The sequence below is a fragment of the Leptidea sinapis genome, chromosome 20 (assembly GCF_905404315.1).
Source record: "Leptidea sinapis chromosome 20, ilLepSina1.1, whole genome shotgun sequence".
NCBI lineage: Eukaryota > Metazoa > Arthropoda > Insecta > Lepidoptera > Pieridae > Leptidea > Leptidea sinapis.
The window spans coordinates 9,549,950-9,571,747 of NC_066284.1; the positions used below are offsets into that span (position 1 = coordinate 9,549,950).

The 21,798-nt window shown below is 33.7% G+C and overlaps 1 protein-coding gene across 1 annotated transcript in view; it reads left to right on the plus strand.

The window, feature by feature from the left end:
- The window catches only part of LOC126970161 (paired box protein Pax-5), a 122,880-nt gene that overhangs the window by 40,223 nt on the left and 60,859 nt on the right, over positions 1-21,798 (plus strand). The window contains exons 2-3 of the mRNA XM_050815934.1: positions 307-674; positions 2,063-2,119. Of these exons, the coding sequence (XP_050671891.1) occupies positions 512-674; positions 2,063-2,119 (220 nt within the window). The 5' untranslated portion in view covers positions 307-511. The remainder of the gene's footprint in view (positions 1-306; positions 675-2,062; positions 2,120-21,798) is intronic.

The following is a 21,798-nucleotide window of genomic DNA, read 5'->3' on the forward strand; positions in this document are numbered from 1 at the left end:
GGCTGATGATGATGATAATTAAAAATCGTCGCATCGATGAAGCTTTCATTTCTGACGTATGGAAGAAAAACAAACCTGAATTTCACTTAATGTTAAGTGACGATCTCTTGAAAAAAGAGAGACATCATATGAGCATTACCAGCCACTTTCTGGTCTTTATGGTAAGGTATCATGTCGTATTGTCCTAGAAACTCTGCGCAATGAAGCTCATTCCATGCTTTATTACACTAGGAGGAATTTAAAGAACTATGTCTATAATATATAACATAATCTATGTTAAAATTAAATGAAATCTTTTTGTTGCAGGAAAATGCTCGATAAGACTGAAAATCGGTAACAGCAACAGGATGTAAGGTGCAAATAAACAAACAAAAATACTCGGAAAATTCTCCAAACCTATGTGCCACTGTAGATTAAAGAACAATTTAAAAGTTTCTATTTTGTGATTTATGAACCATAGACAACCGTGATTAGATATAGACAATAGAGTAAACTAGTTTGTTATGACATTATGGATCTCCACACGTCTTCCTTGGTTGTTCATGGATATGAACCTCACGCACCCCTCTTGGAAGTTGAAGGTATAGATCCTCATAGTCCTCAGCAGAAGGTCCTGATTCATGCCCCGCCGATTCAAAGCCAGGAGTTGATGAGTACTGACCATCGAAATGGAGGTAAGAATGAACTGCTTTTAAATATCATATTTTCAAAAATCGCATCCATTTTATCCGTTACACGACTACCAAGTAAAAGTACATCTTTGATATCAATATTCACGGGTTGAAAACTCTGAGCTAATTTTATGCAAACATTCGGTCCAATAACGTTACAATTAATTTCGAGATTTGTGTTGCATTTTTGTTGTTTTCTTATAATTTTTTTTTTTAAATGCATTGAAATTCATCATAAGATTTACTTATTTTCAAAACATTTAAATAATTTGTTAGTTTTCTTAATTTAACGTCTTGTCATCAAAACCAGACTAGATTATTTTTAAAGTATGTAGTAAAAACTTAGATTAAGGATTGGTCACCACTGCGCTCCAACTAGATACGGCACTAAGAACAATAGCTTTTATATTACGTCAACTATTGGATGCTTGTGTGCATGCCATATTGGCACTCAATGGCATCTTTCAAATTATGTAACACACGCTTCGCGTTATTTTACATTGAAATTAATAAAATACACAATACTTACTGATGATTCCAGTATCTTTCTTATTTCTTGTAGTATTTTTTTACAATGTTTGACTACGCAACCCGCCATTTTAGTTTCAATTATAAGCAAAGTTTAACAGAACATGTGGCACGTTAACGTCACACATTGATCGAAACTGGCTCGAGTACGCAGACTTGGGAGTAGTATTTATTGCCGCACTTTACGACGTCGCCTGCGGTGTCTAGTTGGAGCGCAGCGGAGACCAATCCTTAATGTATGTTATTATTGTTATTTTAGAACTTAATGAATAACATAATTTGATTTAAAAAAAAATAGAATTCGCCTAAAATCTTAAAATCAGTAAGCTCATTGTTTTCTTTTATTATAACGTAAGCAAACAAACAGTAACGTTAATATTAGCTTCAAGAATTGTTTATTATCCCCCGAGATCCAATGCCAATCAGACATATTGATTCCGTTACTATGCTACGTTAATGATAAATTCCCAAAGAGTCCCAGTGGGAGGCTCCTTTGCACAGGATGCTGGCTACATTATGGGTACCACAACGGCACCTATTTCTGCCGTGAAGTAGTAATGTGTAAGCATTATTGTGTTTCGGTCTGATGGGCGCCGTAGCTTGTGAAATTACTGGGCGAATGAGACTTAGCATCTTATATGTCTCAAGCACGACGAGCACAATTATTGCAGTGCTTTTGGGTTTATCAATAATCCTGAGCGGCACTGCATTGTAATGGGCAAGGCGTATCAATTACCATCAGCTGAAAGTCCTGCTCGTCTCGTCCCTTATTGGCATAAAAAAAGTACCTAGTCGTGGATGTTATAACTCCCGTCACTAAAACTTTTAAGTTGGTTGAGAGCAGATGTGCTCATCTAATATAGAGTACGACTTTTCAGATGAGCAGTATCACGCCCATAGCAGTAACCAAAGCGGTGATGGTAAGTCAACATTTCAATATTATTTTCAATAAATAACTAACTAAAATAAATAATATTATTAATTACAAATTTTAGCAGAATCTAAATCTAGAAACCTTAAAACATATAATATTATAATAACTAAAATATATTATCAAAAGGAGTCCCTTTTGGCAAGGTTACTAGATACTGGCAGCGTTCTCCCTTTGAATAGCTAGAGTAATTCTTTGTCCGAAGTAGCTACCAGCTCTTCGGTCTCCTGTGATGTTGACTAACCTTTTTGCTATTTCCTTAAAAAACCTTATAACGCTAGTACCCCATGGACCAAGGGTCTCGACACCAAACGGGACAAAATCATAATCGGAGCTTTAACCCCTGTATTTGCATGCTTTAGCTTTTTCGGCCGCTTCACATGCCGCACCTGCTCTGTTGTTGGCTCCATGTAGATGCGAAGGGACCAGTGTGTCTGAACAGGTTGCATCCCATACCAGCACCCGGCCATACCATCCATGGAATATATATTTCTTTTTATTATCACCATAGTTTACCTCACCATACTAATTTTTGGAGTCGGTGTCATCCAAGATAGGTTGTGCGGATGTGCTTGAGTCGTGAGGATACCAGAGGCGAGAGCGGGTCGCGGCGGAAGGACACCGATTCTAAAAATAACAAGAATCGGAACTAGAATATTATTAATTAATTAGATTGTATAAAAACACGCAAGTATTTTTATACTTTTTAGTGCACATTATATCTATTATTTTAGAATAGTGTTTTTGAAGGCAGTTGTTTTTGTGTGAAATATTTTCTTTGTTGTGCTTCACTGTAAATTCTAAAAGTAAGTGTTGTTTAAGCAAATTGCATTATTAATATGATTTAATAACGAAGAATTGATTAAATGCGTTTGTGAGTTCAAAAGCTATACCAGCATGTCTCTTAACAATCTAATATAAGACCTTGGACCGTCGAGATCTACAATAATTTATTTCCTAGACTGAATGTAATAAAATTCACTTAGATGTTCTTACAAATCTTGGTTAGGCAGGGAAAGCAACACGAGGAGTGAAGGTGTGTTATGATGTAAATGAGGACCACGTAAACCTACTCCCGAGTCATAAGACGAACACTGTTGAGTATTGCTTTTCCACACGATAAACCTCTAAATCGAACGAATAATTAGGAATTGTTTTCAATATGAGACAAATGAAATTAATTTATGTCAAATCGGCCATAGCGCATCACGGAAAGAAACTCCAAACTTTGATCTAACCTGAACGAAAGAACCTAGCAATTACTGTACATTTTAAATCAAATAATGCAATCATATTCGCTTACCAAGAATGATTATTAAATATTCAAGTGAAGACTTTAATTTCATACAATAATTGTGTGAACCTTCAGTATCGGAACAGATGAATGACTCACTACTTGTGTGAGTGTGCGGTGCTAGTGTTAGCGTTTTATTAAATATAATAATTTTGAGGAATTGATGTTGAGATATATATTGCTTATGTTTTAACAGTATATTATTAAATATGTTACGTTTTAACAGTACATAATTTATATAATAGTGTTAAGCCGAACATAATTACCAGCTTCTGTATCAAATTTTTTAGCTTAATAACAGGCATTGGCTTAACTGATATATAGTTATAACCGGTACCTGAAAAGTCTTTATTTAAAATTTTGTTGAAAAATGTAGCTGACAGTTGAAGATATGTCTTGAAAATCACTCGGTTTTGCTATACATCAAAGTAATGCGGATGAAATTTCGTTTATGTCATTAATTCCCACTTGATAATGCATGCTGTCTGATGGTGAAATTAAGCTGCCGGATTGTTGTGAATAAAAGGATATATGAGAAATAAAGGCTTTTCACAAGAAGATATTAAGTGTGTTTTATATAAGCTTTTTAATATCAAAAAATGTATGTGGTGATTTTAAAAATTTTAGAAATCCGTAGCGTTGATGTATTTCAAACATCTCATACTAAAATGATAAATGAAACAAATAAATAGCGGTAACAGACATATTTAAAGGAGGCGGTCCTACATACTATATATTTTTTTATATTACCTTGTTTTTTTTTAATTGAACTATAAGTAGGTACTTAATGTCTAAAGAATCGTTAGTAAAACCTAGATATCTGTTTAAATTATTTTGATCACCTCAATGAGCTATTCTGCAGTCGCAAGGATTGCTCTCTTCTAGATTTCCTAACAGGATGGATCTCTCTAGATTGTCAAAGCTTTTACACGTGACATAACCAAAAATCTGGAGAGATCTCAATGCTGTTTTATGATAATCTTTGTTTTTTTATTACAAGCAACATAGACTATTGCTTGAAAATTTCGTAGATCGATATTTTCCCGAATAGGTTTTATTTTGTTTCCTTAGGCTGTAACTATGAAAAGCCGTTTACAATAAAATCTTGACTATAAAATCAAAGTTGGAGATACTACTTTTCTGAATTTTAAAAGATTAAGTAAGAAGTTTAAGAGACTGAAATAATGTTATGACATTTAAAAACTCAAAAAAACGCTATCACTCTCACTCATCACACAAAACGCAACTCTGTGACGTCACAAGTAATTTCACACCGATTATGTCAAGTGATCTGTTACAAAAAGTATCCATTCAGTAGCCGATACTAGAGCCCTTCGTTCGTGAATGAAAGAATTCCGGCTTAATGAAGCCTACACTTATGGCGCGTCAGCGTTTTTTCAAGTAACCCTTTTTTATTTAGTTTGTCAAGTGATATCTAGTGACAAGAACAGAGCTTCTAGGAATCAACAATTCAATTTAATAGCTACGACTGATGCCCTTGACCGGAATATGAAAAAAACTATATAAAGGCCGGCAACGCTCTTGTGATTCCTCTGGTGTTGCAAGAGAATGTGGGCGGCGGTGATCACTTAACACCAGGTGACCCGTACGCTCGTTTGTCCTCCTATTCCGTAAAAAAAAAAATATATAATTTATCTGTCACATATTTTAGCCTTTGTACAAGCCTACCTGTTTAGCATGATTTTCTTATATTCTTACTCTAACATCGACTACTTACTCGAACATAGTTATATATTATACTTATAAAACTATTTTTTTATCATTCCTTACGAAGTTTTAGTTGTGATATCAGATTGAATTCTTAAGGAATCATATCTCAAAACAAAAGACCTTTTCATTACCGTACATGTACCTAAACATGTCGTGGTATTTTCGTACTATCATTGCTTTATTTATGAAGTTTTCAGTGTAACGTTTTGACTTTTGATGTTAATAGTTCTGTCTGAAAAATAAATACTCTTAGTTATTTATCATTATAATAATAATAATAAGCATCACAACACAATACCTTCACATCAATCAATAATACAGAAGAAATAAATCGTAATTTATTTATTAATAATAATATTAGGATTTTATCGATATCACTCATCATCACTATTGATGCTTGATTTGAACACCGTAACAAAGCGACGATGTGACGTCATCAACGTCAGGTTTAGAGATAGTGTAACCGGGTAGGAGCTATACTTCTTGAGTGTCATTACGTTATAGGCTCTGATGTAGAGGTTACGATTTGCTCAGTCACGCGCAATGAAAGCGAAACTTGTCCAAAAAATACACAAAGTGCGATCGATTTTAATATAAAAGTGGTTCTGTCATAACTATTTTTTGTTGAGCACTTTTCTAAGAATGGGTATAAAATGTTAAACTCGCATCAGGACACGCGGCCTGATCGAAAATTCGTAAGACAGTCGTTGAAATTATGGATAAAAGATGATTTTTCTGAGAAGTAAACTTTTTAATGTAAAATAATTGTAATAGTTCTGAAGTGTTAAATTTTTTATGTAATACAAATTGTTCTTTTTATGTACGATAGCTTAATAAATTAATATTGTATTTAACCACATAAATGCTAGTACTTTTATACTGATATATAAAGTAATTCTTGCGAATTATTCCGTATGATTCCAAAATATTCAAAAATACACAACGTTAATGTTAAAGTTTTCACTTCAGCCGGCACTCCCGGAGTTGCAACCCGTATTTTTTTAAAGACTGTTTACAGACATCTACGAGAGTGATACTGAAAGTATTTAGAACTGGCCACTTATGAACAATATACTAAAATAACATTCAAATTTGAAAATGGAATTGTTCCAATATTATTGAGTATTCATCTTAACCATTTTTAATTTGTTTTATGATTTGGCCGCAAAATAAAAGAGAGATAAAGGGGTTTATAGAAATTGTTGCCATCAGTCGTCCCGGTAAATTTGTTTCTTTTACGGTTCAGATGCTATAGAGTAAAAGTAGAGGTAGGTGTTATGTAGAGTCATGTGGATGAATGTAATTTATAGAGATAATTTGGAGGATGGTTTTCTATTTTTTTATACGGAACCCTAAATGAAGGTAGGTACGTGACCGTAACCAACTGGCACCTGGGGCATTAACGAATATCAGTTACAATTACGTATTATCGGTTACTGCCTTACTTAACTTTATTTTGTTGCAAAAATTGCTGGATCTTACAACATCGATATTGATGCCAATAGCTGATTGCTAAGAAAAATAACAGACGGAACATTAATAAATAATATTTTTTACTTTTTAAATATTTGTAAAACAAAATCATTGAAAATTGAAATAAAAATATTATTATATATTCCAACCTAGGCACCTTTTCTAATAAAAAAGTATTTTCCATTTATTAATATCTGAGGCAGTAAACATAAAATGACAACTGTATTGAACACTACCTTTCTTTTTATGGAATAGGAGGACAAACGAGCGTACGGGTCACCTGTTGTTAAGTGATCACCGCCGCCCACAATCTCTTGCAACACCAGAGGAATCACAGGAGCTTGTTTTAAGCACTTTAAAAACAGATGAATCAATTAATAACCTAAATTTTTTATATGGGCGCATATTCAAATTCAGATATTTTTATTCAAAATAAAATTTATAGTCACTTTATGGAACGTCAACATACATACATACATACATAAAATCGCGCCTCTTTCCCGTAGGGGTAGGCAGAGACCACTGCTTTCCACTTGCTACGATCCTTACATACTTGTTTCGCTTCGCCCACTTTCATTATTCCTTTCATACATGCTCTCCGGTTTAGAGTACTCTTGACCTGGCCTTTTTTCAAGACGTCCCTGATTTGATCTTGAAACGTCCACCTAGGTCTACCCCTTCCAACACTTTCATTCACACTGGCCTTATACACTTTCTTCGTCAATCGTTCTTCATTCATTCTCTCGACATGTCCAAACCATCTCAGCTACCACAATTTCAAAAATTTATGCCCCAGTCTTTGTCGTTTCTTCATTTTTTTAATAATATATCGTTACAATAGAACCGTACAAATTTTGCCACTCTTTCAAATCAAAACAATTTACTATTTATAACGTGATTATTGATTAAATAATCCCAGAAGTGAGGAACATCACTTAAAAAATTAATAATTGAATTAAAAAAGTAGAAAACATGCTTTTTATAGAATACCGAACTAAAATATAGAAAATAATTATTTCATACTTTTTTGTTTGGTTTATTTATAAAGGCGTGTTTTTTTAAACTACTATTTGTATTTTTGAATTAAAAATTCTCTTCGGTATTCGAAAATTTCCTAATATAAGATAAATCGGTTAACGATCACGGTTGAAATTAAAAATTAACATCAATTCCTGCCTTATATGACGATAGATAAAAATTCAATTTCAATTTTCAAATCAATTCGCAAAAAAAAAAAAAACAAAAATTTTTTTTTGCGAATTGAAAAATGGAATAATTATATCAACTTAATGTATTGTCATCGTTCCTCGATGAATCTACGAAGCTCGAACCAAATCTCGGCGCTTAAAGTGGGTCAAAATCGCGCGCAAATGAGTCGGTTACAAACAAAAATACATACATACAGGTGAAGCTACTAAAAAGCGTGTAATAACATATTGTTAAGTCAATCTAGTGACTGGTCCATTGCCACTTCTGCCACTGCCCTTCAGCCAAATGCGCTCATGGATACGCTCTCTCACCAACGACCTACACAACACCCGAAGGATCAATGTCTCAAGCTGTAGACAGTCGAAGGAGGCGATACCTGCACTGTCGCCCAAACTGACACGTAGACTTATCAGCCTCAACAGACATGACATCCGTATAATGGTGGGCACCCTAACGGGTCACACATCACTAAACAAACACCTTTTCACAATCGGCGTAACGGACAGTCCTAAGTGCAGAGGCTGTCTAGCCGAAGATGAAACGGTCGCTCACGTAATTCTGGAATGTGCGGGGGTGGCCAACCAACGGGCAAAAACCTTAACCAATACGAGGTCGCGAACACCCCAGGAATGTCCTGAACTTCTGGAAGGAGCTGGGCTGGTTGGAGTAACTGGCCATTACTGCACGCAAAATATACTATACCATACCATACCATATTGTTACGCCAAATTGTCCTATAAAATAATTTAAATTGATTGGATAATACTGCCTGGCCCAATTGTATTGCCAATCCCGACCACATTATTGTTTATAAATTGATAACTACCCGCGTGTTGTGTACTCACTACAAACCGGAACGAACCTGGGACCTTTAAGCCGGCTGGCGCATGTAATTGACACTGGCCACTTCCTTGGGAACACTCCGTGTTACACATATTCCTTTTTTATCTATATCTTGAGGTTGCAAGTATCTCGGTGTAATTTCTTGTGGCTGGCTGTGAGAAAAAAATATTATTATCTGTGTTGAGGTTCTATAACATAGCATTTTCTATTCTGTATATAAATTTCGTTACGGGTAACATAACCCAATACGGAATTATTAGGATGTCCTAAGCACAATTATTAATAGAGACAATGATCATTCAGTAGTACGTTTTGGGTTCATTTTTAACTTACTATTGGAAACGTGATAATTGCTTGTTGCAACAAGATTTTGAAAAACAATTCATAAGATTATTATTTATTTATTTTAATAAACAACGTCGAGTTAATTAGTTTTTCCTCGTGTTGAATGTAAGTACCTTATTAGAATAACTTAGAATTAGTAAGTGCAAGTTTTCAATTATTATTGGACATCTAATAAAATAAATGAAAGTCAACGGCCTTACAAATAAACTTGATTTAAAGTTATACCGGAGGATAGGCTAAGAATATGCAAAATAATTACAAGTAGACATTGGTTATTCGGATGTTTAACGTATCCCGCTAATGCTAATAGATAACTTCAGAATTATCATTGTATTGACAGTGTTGTCAGCGATATATATTCAACATTTTATGGCTTAAATCTCAGGTATAACTTACGAGTATTACTATGTTTATTTAGGCCGCAAATATTTTGAGCACAAAAACATTTGATTGTACTCAATCAATGAGTGAAAATTGTATTCAATTGTTTCAGCCGCTTCTAAGATGAGCGTGCACATACAAAACGACAAAACAAACATTCTTAAACCACTTTGTGGCCTTGGTTACGTAATTATTGTAATGTGTATAAATATAATAGTTTCCTGATGGAATAGCCCTAGTGGCTTGGACACGGAAAAGGGCTTTGGTGTGAGACGCGACTTGCGTCGATACTCTGGCTCCTTCTCATGTCCAAGTTACTTCGGTTGGTGCTGGGGCTGCTGCTTCGACTGCAGAAGACAGCAAACGTCGCAAATATGTCGGTCTCAGTGAGCTTACATCTCTGTGTCATTTGGTGGCGAGACACTTGGCTCGTGGCGCGAAGAATGCACAAAGTACAACTATCATTTCAGCCAACGGATCAGCCTAGCTATCTATCAAATGCTGCCAGTATTCTTGGTATCAAATATTGTAAATATAGTTGCATTGTTATATGTATTAATTGATTTTATTAATATTTAAAAGTACAGACACACGATAGCGACTGTTTTATATGTAGCGATTTTTATATATTAATTACAATAATTAGTGTCTGTCATTTTTATTTTGGGGGGTTTTGCCATAATCGCCACGCTTGGTGGGTTGGTGGTGCTATTCTGGTACGACACCACATGCATGGAAGTGGCGTTGAAGCCCTCAAATGGCGACTACGTACCGGAAGACGCATTGATAATAGGCCCTTCACAAGATGGACCGATGATCTACTCAAGAACTCCGGAATAGGTTGGATGAGGGCAGCGTAGGACCAATCGTCGTGGAGATCTTTGGCGAAGGTCTTGTCCAGCAATAGGCGTAGGTATATGATGATGACAATAATCATAGGAGGCAACGAATCTCAACATATTCTCTTCGATTCACGTTATAAAGATGGTCTTTATTGAGCAGACACGTAAAGATCGGCGTTGCTTGTGGAACTAATCAAACAGGTCCGACTGCGGGTCCATTTTTTGTTACAAAATTTCTCTTTCAATTGTCGGAACTTCGTGTTATCTTTATTTTCATTTATCGACTCGGTTTTGCGTCGTGGTTTTACGTGAGCTTAATGAGTAACTTTATGAAGTGGCACAAACATATTTGCGGGTTATAATATGATAGTAAGTGACCAGAGAGAATAAATTAATTCTTGTTGACTGCGGGCTTATATTTAACTATCAGTTTGCATCTTCAAAGTCAAAATCAAATAAACTTTATTCAATTTATAAATGTGGATTGATGCATTGACTCTACTCAATAACTCGTGTTTTTACGTATTAATTTACATTTACTTATTTTGACTTACTCTTTTTTACCAGTGGGAGGGTCCTTTGCACAGGATGTCGGCTAGATTTTGGGTACCACAAAGGCGCCTATTTCTGCTGGGAAGCTGTAATGTGTAAACGTTACTGTGTTTCGCTCTGAAGGGCGCCGTAGCTAGTAAAATTACTGGGCAAACGAGACTTAACATCTTATGTCTCAAGGTGACGAGCGCAATTGTAGTACCACTCAGAATTTTTGGGTTTTTCAAGAATCCTGAGCGGACTGCATTGTAATGGGCAGGGCGTATCAATTACCATTAGCTGAACGTCTCGCTCGTCTCGTCCCTTATTATCATAAAAAATACTCGTCTTGGTAAGGTAGATAAAATAGCTATTCAGAGCTTTACTCCGAGTCATGGATGATTAAATTTATTTATGTATGTTTATATGTATTTATGTATGTTTAAGTTGTCTTGCAACCCATCACACAGGCTTTATATATGCTTAATTTGGGGCAAGATAATTTGTGTACAAAAGTGTGTCAGATAAATGTGGTAGGGAAGTTTCATATGCATATTAAAACGAAAAGAGGACAAACGAGCGAACTCTTGTAATACCAAAGGAATCACAGGAGCGTTGCCGGACATTTTCGAAAGGTGTACGCGCTTTTTATGGACTAACGCATGCCGTATCGTCCTGGAAACACCGCACCAGGAAGCTCATGCCATAGCTTGGTTGTACGTGGAAGAAACTTCATTGAAAACCGCTCTGTGGAGGAATGCCACACATTCAAATGGTGGAGATGATGTTGTAATTTGTCTCGTGTCGTGCGAAGCGAATAATATGCGTCATGCTCGTGAACGGGCGCTGTTTGTGCATGGTGCATGGTCGGTTATGTCTTTGGAAATTTTTATTTTTATACTAGCTGATTCGACAGACGTTGTTCTGTATATAATATATAAAATAATGTTTTTATATGAATTTGTCAATAATATATCATAACATCAAAAATTACTTCGTAAAATATGCACCCTGCTGTCGTAATGAAATTGTTTCACAGCAGAACTGTCAAACCGTGCGTCAATAAAATCTCTCATAGAATTAATTATGTATGGACACATCAAAGGAAAATCAAATTTGTTGTTTTTATTTAATTTCGAGCATTTTCATATTTATTCACCTTTTAAACCTTCTCTGGACTTCCACAAATAATTCAAGAATAAAATTAGCCAAATCGGTCGAGCCGTTATCGAGTTTTAGCGAGACTAATGAACAGCAATTCATTTTTATATATATAGATTGGTAATATAACAATTTCAGTTATTAGTTAAAATATATAATTGCTTACATAATACATTTATTTACAATGAATGTGGATCTATTGCAGTTGTTATTTTTTTAGTTTCTTTTTAAGATCATTCACTTCTTTTTTCTATTTTTTAACTTGCACAATTAAGTCAAAAGGTTAGAGTAATTTTGATGTTCACTTTTCATACATTATATAGTGTATAATGCTGAAACTGAAAATATACATTTAATGGAGTTACAATAACTTTCTTGGCACTTCTTCTCATGAAAGTTCAACTTTTTCCGAAGTGGTGGTAATCTGACATTCATTAGTGTTATTTTGACCTAATAGAATAATCGATAAGTCTTTCTTTTATTTTTATTATCGTTACAAATATTATAAAGAGGAAAGATGTGATTGTTTGTTTGTATTGAATAGCTTATATTAATAGAAACTACAGAACCGACTTGAAAAATTCTTTCACTGCTGGGATATTTAGATCCCCAATTTTTTGAAAATATTTCAATATATAAGGGATCCTTACTAAAACTCCAACAAAAATGTAACCCAAGCGATAAAAAAAATACCTAAAATATTCTTTAATTCGCGTGCGCTGCGAAAAGTATTGATGATAGAATAAAATAATGTTCAATGAATTAGTTGAACACTTCATTATTTACAAAAAATATAGCAACAGCATTATATGTCAAGTGTTGTTTCATTTTAAAAATTTAATTGAAATGCCTACTATAAGTGCTCAGTCCTGAGTGTACGCGGAGTCGCCGGGAAGCTAGTAAAAAAAATATATGAGATACTTGGAGCGAGGAAAAAAGCCAGAGAATTATATCAGGACCACCCTTCTGGAAGACAGGCTTAATTTTATGTTCGTACAGGGAGTACGTAAAAAAGTAGTTTTCAAATAGAGGGTTTGATCAACTCATATCATAGTAACATAGATAATATCACTTAAAAAAATCGGGTATTATTGCTTTAACTTCACCTATTAATATAAGACACACAACTACACAAAAAGTGGGTCAAAATCCTTGTGAGATTGAACCTGCGTCACGTTAGCTACCCACAAAGATTTTGTTTTAGTTCACCACTAGATGGCGCTTGTTTAAAACTGTCTGACGTTAGGTATTTTTTGGTTCGCTTTAATTACCAATGACATTTGAAATAAACCTATGCTAGTATTTAATATTATGTTTACATATTATGATAATATATTTATACGATCTGTATAGCCGAGTGGTTAGCGATCCTTCCTACTAAGCTAGAGGTCCCGGGTTCGAATCCCGGTAGGTGCAATCATTTATATGATCAATATGGATGGTTTCCGAGTCATGTTTATATGTATTTATGTATGCTTATATGTATTTTTCTATGTTTAAGTAAGTATATTGTACTAAATATATCGTTGTATTAGAGTGGTACACTAGAAATGGGAAACGACAAAGAGGACGTCAAATTAAAAGATGGGAGGAAGTTTTACCAATAGGATGAAGTTTAGCTCGAGATAGAGATAAGTGGAAGAAACTGGGGGAGGCCTATGGGGAGGGAGGTCGAAAGACAACCTGACCAATAAAGTGGTTGCTGTACATTAACATAATTTTAATTAATTTTACTTTTTAATAGATTTAAGAATACATGTTTAATAAATAGTATATAAGTTAAAAGGCATGGTCAGTGAATAAAGGCTTTTATTGTAACGATATTTTATTAAAAATAATAAGAAGCCAAGCAAGAAGCTGTGTTTCTTGCGCTTGTTTTTAAATGGATAATTTTAACGTTCGATAAGTGATTTGAAATCTACTCTATCTATTTTGAAAAATAAAATTAATTTTTAATCCAAGGTAAGAAATATCCCTAGTTATATCTATAAACCTTTTTTTTGATCACCGCCGCCCACATTCTCTTGCAACACCAGAGGAATCACAAGAGCGTTGCCGGCCTTTAAGGAAAGTGTACGCGCTTTTTTTTTAATATCAATTCGATACCTGAAGCAGTAATTACGACTAGATAGGTACCTAGGAACTCCTATAAAGTCATTGTGTCTAGCTAGATAAAGAATTAAATGTTAGGTGCTTAGAACCCCAGCGGACTTAAAGTAATATAAAAAAAATGTAACAAAATTTTGACTCTTATTTTAATCATACACATACCTATACAGGGTGTCCCAAAGTTATAGGACATGAAGGGAAAGTACCTTAAATATGGTAGATAGGGTATTTTACTGAAAGAAGACTTTATGTTATTTTTAAAAGTGAGTAATTCTGCATTCAAAGATTTTCTAAAAATTACTTGCCTCATCTCAATCGAACCCACTGAAATGTAAAAAAAACACCACTACTTTTATGATATGTAGATTTTTTGTTATTTTTTTTTATGGAATAGGAGGACAAACGAGCGTACGGGTCACCTGTTGTTAAGTGACCACCGCCGCCCACAATCTCTTGCAACACCAGAGGAATCACAAGAGCGTTGCCGACCTTTAAGGAAGGTGTACGCGCTTTTTTTGAAGGTACATATGAGAAAGTAGTCAATTAAGTGGGTATTTTTTTGTAAATTAATCAATTCAATTTAATCAAAATGTGATCCCTCCTGTCTTACGTAATTCGCCAATCTTTTAATTAGTCCGCTGCCTTTTGATTTTCTTATCATTTTATGGTAAATACTCGATATGATATGGCAACAATTCTGTTTGTAACTCACCCACATTCTCGTATCGCTTTCTTTTAAAATACTATGTTACTTAAGAAGAGTTATTAGTTTTTAACCATTCTTTCGATTAACATCATACAAGTAGGGGTGTTTTTTTTTACTTTTAAGCCGGTTCGAGTCCCAGGCGAGGCAAAAATTTTTTAGAAAACCATGCATTCAAAATGCAGAATTACTAACTTTTAAAATTGCATAAAGTTATTTCAGTAAAATACGCTATCTACGATATTTAAGGTACTTTCCCTTCATGTCCCATAACTGTGGGACCTGTATATCTAACCTACTATCCGATCAAATATCCAAAACCATCTCTAACTTCGATGCAAACGGCTCACAATGAAGAGTATCAAATCATTGTTTTAACTCAATTAAAAAGTGCGAATATCCGATTGGTCGCGAGATTGTCAAAATCAACCGAGGCGTGCCTAATAGCGCGGAACCGACGGACATACACCTGTCTCTTTCTTTGTTTTTTACAATGAGGCTTGAAGTAAAACCTCTTTAAGAAACAATAACTACTAATTTAATGGAGACAAAAACTTCGATTTGGGATTCCTTTATACGCTTCTGATAACTGGATCCATCATTTACCTACTTACAAAATCCATCCTTAATATAATATTATTCAAAAGAATTGTTAAAGAACGTTTGTGTGGTAAAGGTTACCATAACATACATGACTTTCTTAATGATTCCACAAATTGAGAATGAAGCGGCCGCCTTCAGGATATTAAATAATAAGTTTAATTATTGTACAATGTTAACATATTTTTTGATGAAAAAAAGCCCGCTGAGTTTGTTGCGCCTGTTCTTCTCAGGCCTGAGGCATTCATTTTGGGATGGGTGGTAGTTTTTTGACTTTCAATAAGTGATGTCACATCCTATTTTGAATAAAAATATTTGAATTTGAATTATTAATTATGTATATTAAAAATGGGTCTTCATTTAATCCTTCATATTATGATAAATACACAAACTTGCAATTATTAACGTTTAGTTGATAATTTTTTTATTTGTTTTTCAATGTTTACAATACTACCGACAATCTATGATTATAATATATGTATAGGGTCCCTAAGTCGTATCTGTTATTCGGTATCCCCAAAAAGTGAATGCAATCGCTCTACTCTAGGTGTGGTATCATTTATAAGGTCATTTCTGTAATAGTAAGAACCTACCTTAACCTTTACCACAAAAGGTTTTAAACAGTTCCTTGTATTTTGTCATACATGAAGGTAGGTATTTTATAAAGTTCAATTTGCAAAAGGATATACTTTATCCAGTTAATGACTTCTTACTCGACTTACCTGAGCTACAACAAGTTGTTTTGTTCTTGGTGTTAACATTATGATAGTCTCAATATGTCTATATATATATATATATATATTACTATATATACCTACTAACTAACCCAACAGACGTTATTCTGTACATAATAAATAAAATACTGTGTACACCAAATACCACCTCCGAGGAAATAAATGGCACTAAACTTCATAATGACAACTATGACAAATTCTATCTTTGACTCATTACATCTGCAGTCCCCCTGAAAACGAGATCTGGAAAGGTCTTGAAACGTCGGGTTAAATAACATAAACATGTAACTTTTACGCAAAAATCTAATGTAAAAACGATACAATTACACGCGTTTTAAATCCTTTTAAAGTGTTTTATTTAAAAAATAAAATACTGTTTTTTATGAGTTTGCCAATCAAGAATTATTTCCTAAAATATGCTCCATGTCGTTACAGTGAAATTGTTTCACAGCAGAACTGTCAAACCGTGCGTTAACAAACTCTCTCATAAAATAATATGGGTCCGAAATCGAAATAAAAACTATCCTATCTCTCAAGTTGGACTAAGCTGCACTCCATGAAGTAATTTCATTAAAATCCGTTCATTAGTTTAGGAGTTCACTCGAAACAAACATCAGGACACTGGATTTACATAAATAAAGATGTATATATATATACTAGCTGACCCAGCAAACGTTGTATTGCCGATATTAAAATCGCGATACAAAAGTAACTGTTGATCATAGATGGGTAAAAATTTGAAGAATTTTTTTTATTTTTTAATGCTGACTCATAATCAAACAAATTTAAAAAAAATGTCAAAATAATTAAAAAAAAATCGTGTGGACCACCCTTAACATTTAGGGGGATGAAAAATAGATGTCCGATTCTCAGACCTACCCAATATGCACTCAAAATTTCATGAGAATCGGTCAAGTCGTTTTGGAGGAGTTCAAAGTTTAACACCATGACACGAGAATTTTATATATTAGATATACCTATGTACCTTAAATGCCCAGACCAGGGGTACCAAAAATAGACATGGATAATTTTATTTATTTATTTATGATAGTATGGGACGAGACGTGCAAGACGTCTCAGAATTCTTGAAAAACCCAAATATTCTGAGCGGTACTACAATATGCGCTCGTCATCTTGAGACATTAGATGTTAAGTCTCATTTGCCCAGTAATTTCACAAGCTACGGCGCACTTCAGTTTGAAATTCAATAATGCTTACATATTACAAAGGAGCCTCCCACTACCTATAGCTATCAAAATACAGCAACTAATTAAAGCTAGTAATAATATATCCATGTAATTTATCTATCAGATAACATTATCAATACCTTGATAGGTTATTAGTTAAGCATAATACGTGGAAATCAATCATGCCCACAGTATGTATGCAGGTTGTATTAGCGCGATAAATCAGCATTGTACTCATATACATCAAACGTCCACGTAAACTTTGAGATTGGGATATATTGATGATAACAAATAAACAATGAATTTCGTACAATTATTTTATTTATTTATTTATTTGAAGTGAACATACAGTCTTTGATTTCTTTAAATGATCATTCGTCATCAGCTGGAAGACATCCATTGCTGGACAAGGCCTCCCCCAAAGATTTCCACAACGATCGGTCCTACGCTGCTCTCATCCAACGTATTCCTGACCAGTGAATTTAACCAGATCGTTGGTCCATCTTGTGGGGGGCCTACCAACACTGCGACTTCCGGTACGTGGTCGCCATTCGAGGACTTTACTGCCCCAACGGCTATCTGTCCGTCGAACTATGTGCCCAGGCCACTGCTACTTCAGTTTCGCAATCATTTGGACTATGTCGGTAACTTTGGTTCTTCTACGGATCTCCTCATTTCTGATTCAATCTCGCAGGGAAACTCCGAGCATAGCCCTCTCCATTGCCCTCTGAGCGACCATGAGCATAAAGCATATACATGATATAGGTAAAATTAATATCCACAATGAGTCCCAAACAAGTAGAACATAAGAAAATTACAATTTTGGCAATCATCTAAAAAGAGTACATTTTTTTTCTGTTTAATTATGGTTGTATTTTAAATATTATCTGTTCTGTATAGTACCTACCATGGTGAAGATGTTAAGCTCTCATGATTTGATTATTTTATTAATCTGTGGTTTTGTTGCAATTAAGTACAAGTGTACAAAGACTAATTTTAGTAAGGAAATTGACACGATTATATAGATTATATATTGACAGACACCAAACTTAAATCTGTACCCCGTCACATTAAAGACTTATTGCAGAACGCAAATTCTTATAAACTTATTTTTATAATTTTATTTGTTGCACCGTAGAGAAACTGTAGATATTTATAATTTTAATCATATTTCTATATTAATAAAATATGTAAATTTATTTCAATTTTGGCTTAACGGACTTGTGTCCAAAGGCGTCCGTAAATTTAAAAAAAATAAGTGTGAAAGATCTTGTATATTATCAAAATGTTTTTGAATTTTTTTTCTTCTATATTTAGTGACTAACTTATTGTGCCTTAAAGAAATCAACAGGGATTTGTGTGCGTAAATGCTCATTGCATCATTTTTTTATTAAACAGGGCCAGGCCGTTAACCTTTAATTGTTTTTTTTATAACTAAATGTAAGTCAAAATTATAACTTTAACTTATTTTCTCTTTAAAAAAATGTATTAATTTGAATATGATATTCAACAATTTTACAGCATATTTAAACCGCTATTAAACTAGGTTTGTTTATTTTATTTAGAAGAAGGACACACTTTTTGGGAGACAACTCGTCACCTGACACTCTTTGACAATATATATATATAAATATATATTAATGTCATTAAGTTCTTTTTTACGTTATAATATATACTAACCCGTACGCTATGCATTGCCTATTTCCAGGGAAAATAGTTAAAATTAACTAAAATAAAAAATACGTACCTTTATCCATACATATTAACGTACTACAAACAATATGATATTCAAACTTCGTTTTAGTATCATATTACCCCAGTAAATACTTTCATTATAAACAAAGAATAAATTAATTCGCCAAAAATGGGACACCCCTATAATATTAGGGTCGAGATGCGTCCCATCCGCCACGTGCCGTAGATGGTGCCATGTCATCGAGTCGCGCGGTCGACTGCGAAATGCCGCGAAGGACCATTGCCTCGTAAATTCATCCATAGACGATTAAAAAGTATTTATATTCCCGCGAAAACCATTTGCCATATCGGTATCATAGGCAAAAAAAAATATTTTGTAGATTGTTCGCCCATAGTGACCGATTGTGTTCGTGCGTGAAAAAACCTTTGCCTTGTATTCGGCCATCTTTTTTAAAGTGAATGCGAAAACGTTTTCCCGCGATTTTGGTTCGGTGTTTTTAAATTTTGAATTAGTGATGTGAGTGAAAAAGCCTTGATTTGCAAATTAATTTTCGTAATGAAAACTTGATAATAATGCAATTATTTCATAGTGATTGAAGTAAATAAAAATTAGCTGACCATGTGTGTGATGAAAATGTTTTATCACTTTAAATAATGAATTAAAGGCAATATTTTTCATTGATTTAAAATATAATGTTTAAATGATAGTATATATAACTAATCATCATTAGCTTAGTTTAAAAAAAATCGTTGATAGGTCCTAAAACCAATGGAGTAGTTTTATTTTTAAGCTCAATTTTAAATAGATATGAGAAAATGTGATAAGATATATCTGTTACTTCTCGTGTATTAAATGGAAAAACTATTCAATGGAAAGCCTAAAGCCTAAAAATTTTGATCAAAAATTATATGTGAACTTACTTGATGTTAATTTTGCTCCGTCCAGAAAAATATACTACGCCATTCATACGCCATTCCATAAATTTAATAACTTTAGGTTTTATATATTATCATAGTCAAAGAAAAAAAATAATAAATAACAATGCTATTAGTATTACCGTTTTATTAATTTAAGTATTATTAATTAAATTAAGCCTAATATTACATTAACAACAGCACAGTTGAAAATACACTTTCATAGAGTTTTGTAAAATTTCACTATCTGACATTATAATATTATTATACTGTCAGTATTTTGATCATTTAAATTTCTCTCGGTCATCTAGGCAAATGTTTACATACCATAGACACCGGTGGAGCAGATAAAAATATTTTTAAATATAATTAGAAGTCTCCATTCATCTCAAATCGAAATCAATCCGGTATTACGCAATAACTTTCGTAATTAAAACAATCCCACGACAGTGCCGGACATTGGATACAGAAACTGATCCTTCAGTCACAATCCATCGGTTCGAAGCGAGCGAACCGTAAAACGTACCTCAAAATCGAGAAGAAGCCATCTGTACCCCGCGATCTATCGAGCGATTGAGACGTTACATTCATTAATGCAGCTCTGTTAAGTACTAAGTGTTTAGTAATTAACTGTAAATGTAAAAGTGTTAAGTACGTGATTGAAGTAAAAGCGATTATCTGGTAGCAGTGTTGTATAATGTGTCAGAGTGGAATTTGTGCTGTTTAAAAAAAGACAAGTGTGTTTCGGTACGCATTGCAAGAAATATATTACTCTTACAATGCTGTGATGATACTAGCAGAAATTTTGAATAAAAACGGGCTTCATGTAAATAATAACACAGTTTATGTATATAATATATAAACTCCACCGGGCAAAATAATTATCATACAGGTTTCAATTCAGATAGTAGAGCCCCATATCCTTGCCCACGAGACCATGGTAAAAAAACAACATTTGAAAACTATGGAGGCGATTTAAATAACATATCTGTCAATAATAACTTTTGACGTCATTGTTGCATTTGGAGACTCGATATATTAGTTAGTAGGTTACTAGCTAAAAGTAATATTTTCCATATATACCTAGTACATAAAATATAGTGCTCTACACAAACCAAGTCAAGCTAGATTCTCAAAACCGAATGGATTTACCTAATCTTGTTTCTTGAAAAGTTTTCCACAATTCAAGTTTCTAAGTAGAATACGCTCATTAGATAATAACGCTTAGGTAACTAACTTAACTCATCGAATTCTGGCAGTCTCATTCCAGAATTCGGAAAACATCTCAAATTGGTTAAAGACAACTAATCTGAGCGGAATTATTGGATTTAAATATTCAAAATAGATATAAAATCACTTATTAAAAGTAAAAAACTACCATCCATTCCAAAAAGGTATGCCTCAGACCTAAGAAGAACTGGTGCAACAAACTCAGCGGCCTTCTTTTTTTATATAAAAATTTGGTTACAGTGGAAAATCGTACAATTTTATTATTTAATAGCCTGTGGGCGGTCGCTCAATTTCCAATCAGTGGTATCATTAAGAAAGTCATTTTTGTTATTAAGTCACCATTACCAAAGAAACATTATAACAATTCTTTTGAATTTCTTTATACATTTGATTTGAACATTTTCTGGGAGCTCGTAAAAGCGTATACAACGCCCCACAAAAGACTTACCCGAGAAGAAGGCATTATAAGCTTATGTCTGTTCCTGGTGTTAAAATTAAGGTTATGACAGATTCTAGCAAATTCACTTATGTGCCTATATACATACATAACATTATCAAAAATATTGATATTACTTGAAAGTTACCAACATCATTGAAAATAATCTTAATTAAAATATATTAATGTCCGAATCAAACACTCACCTTTATTCATTGAATTTTTTAGCTTAAAACAATTTTGGGAGAG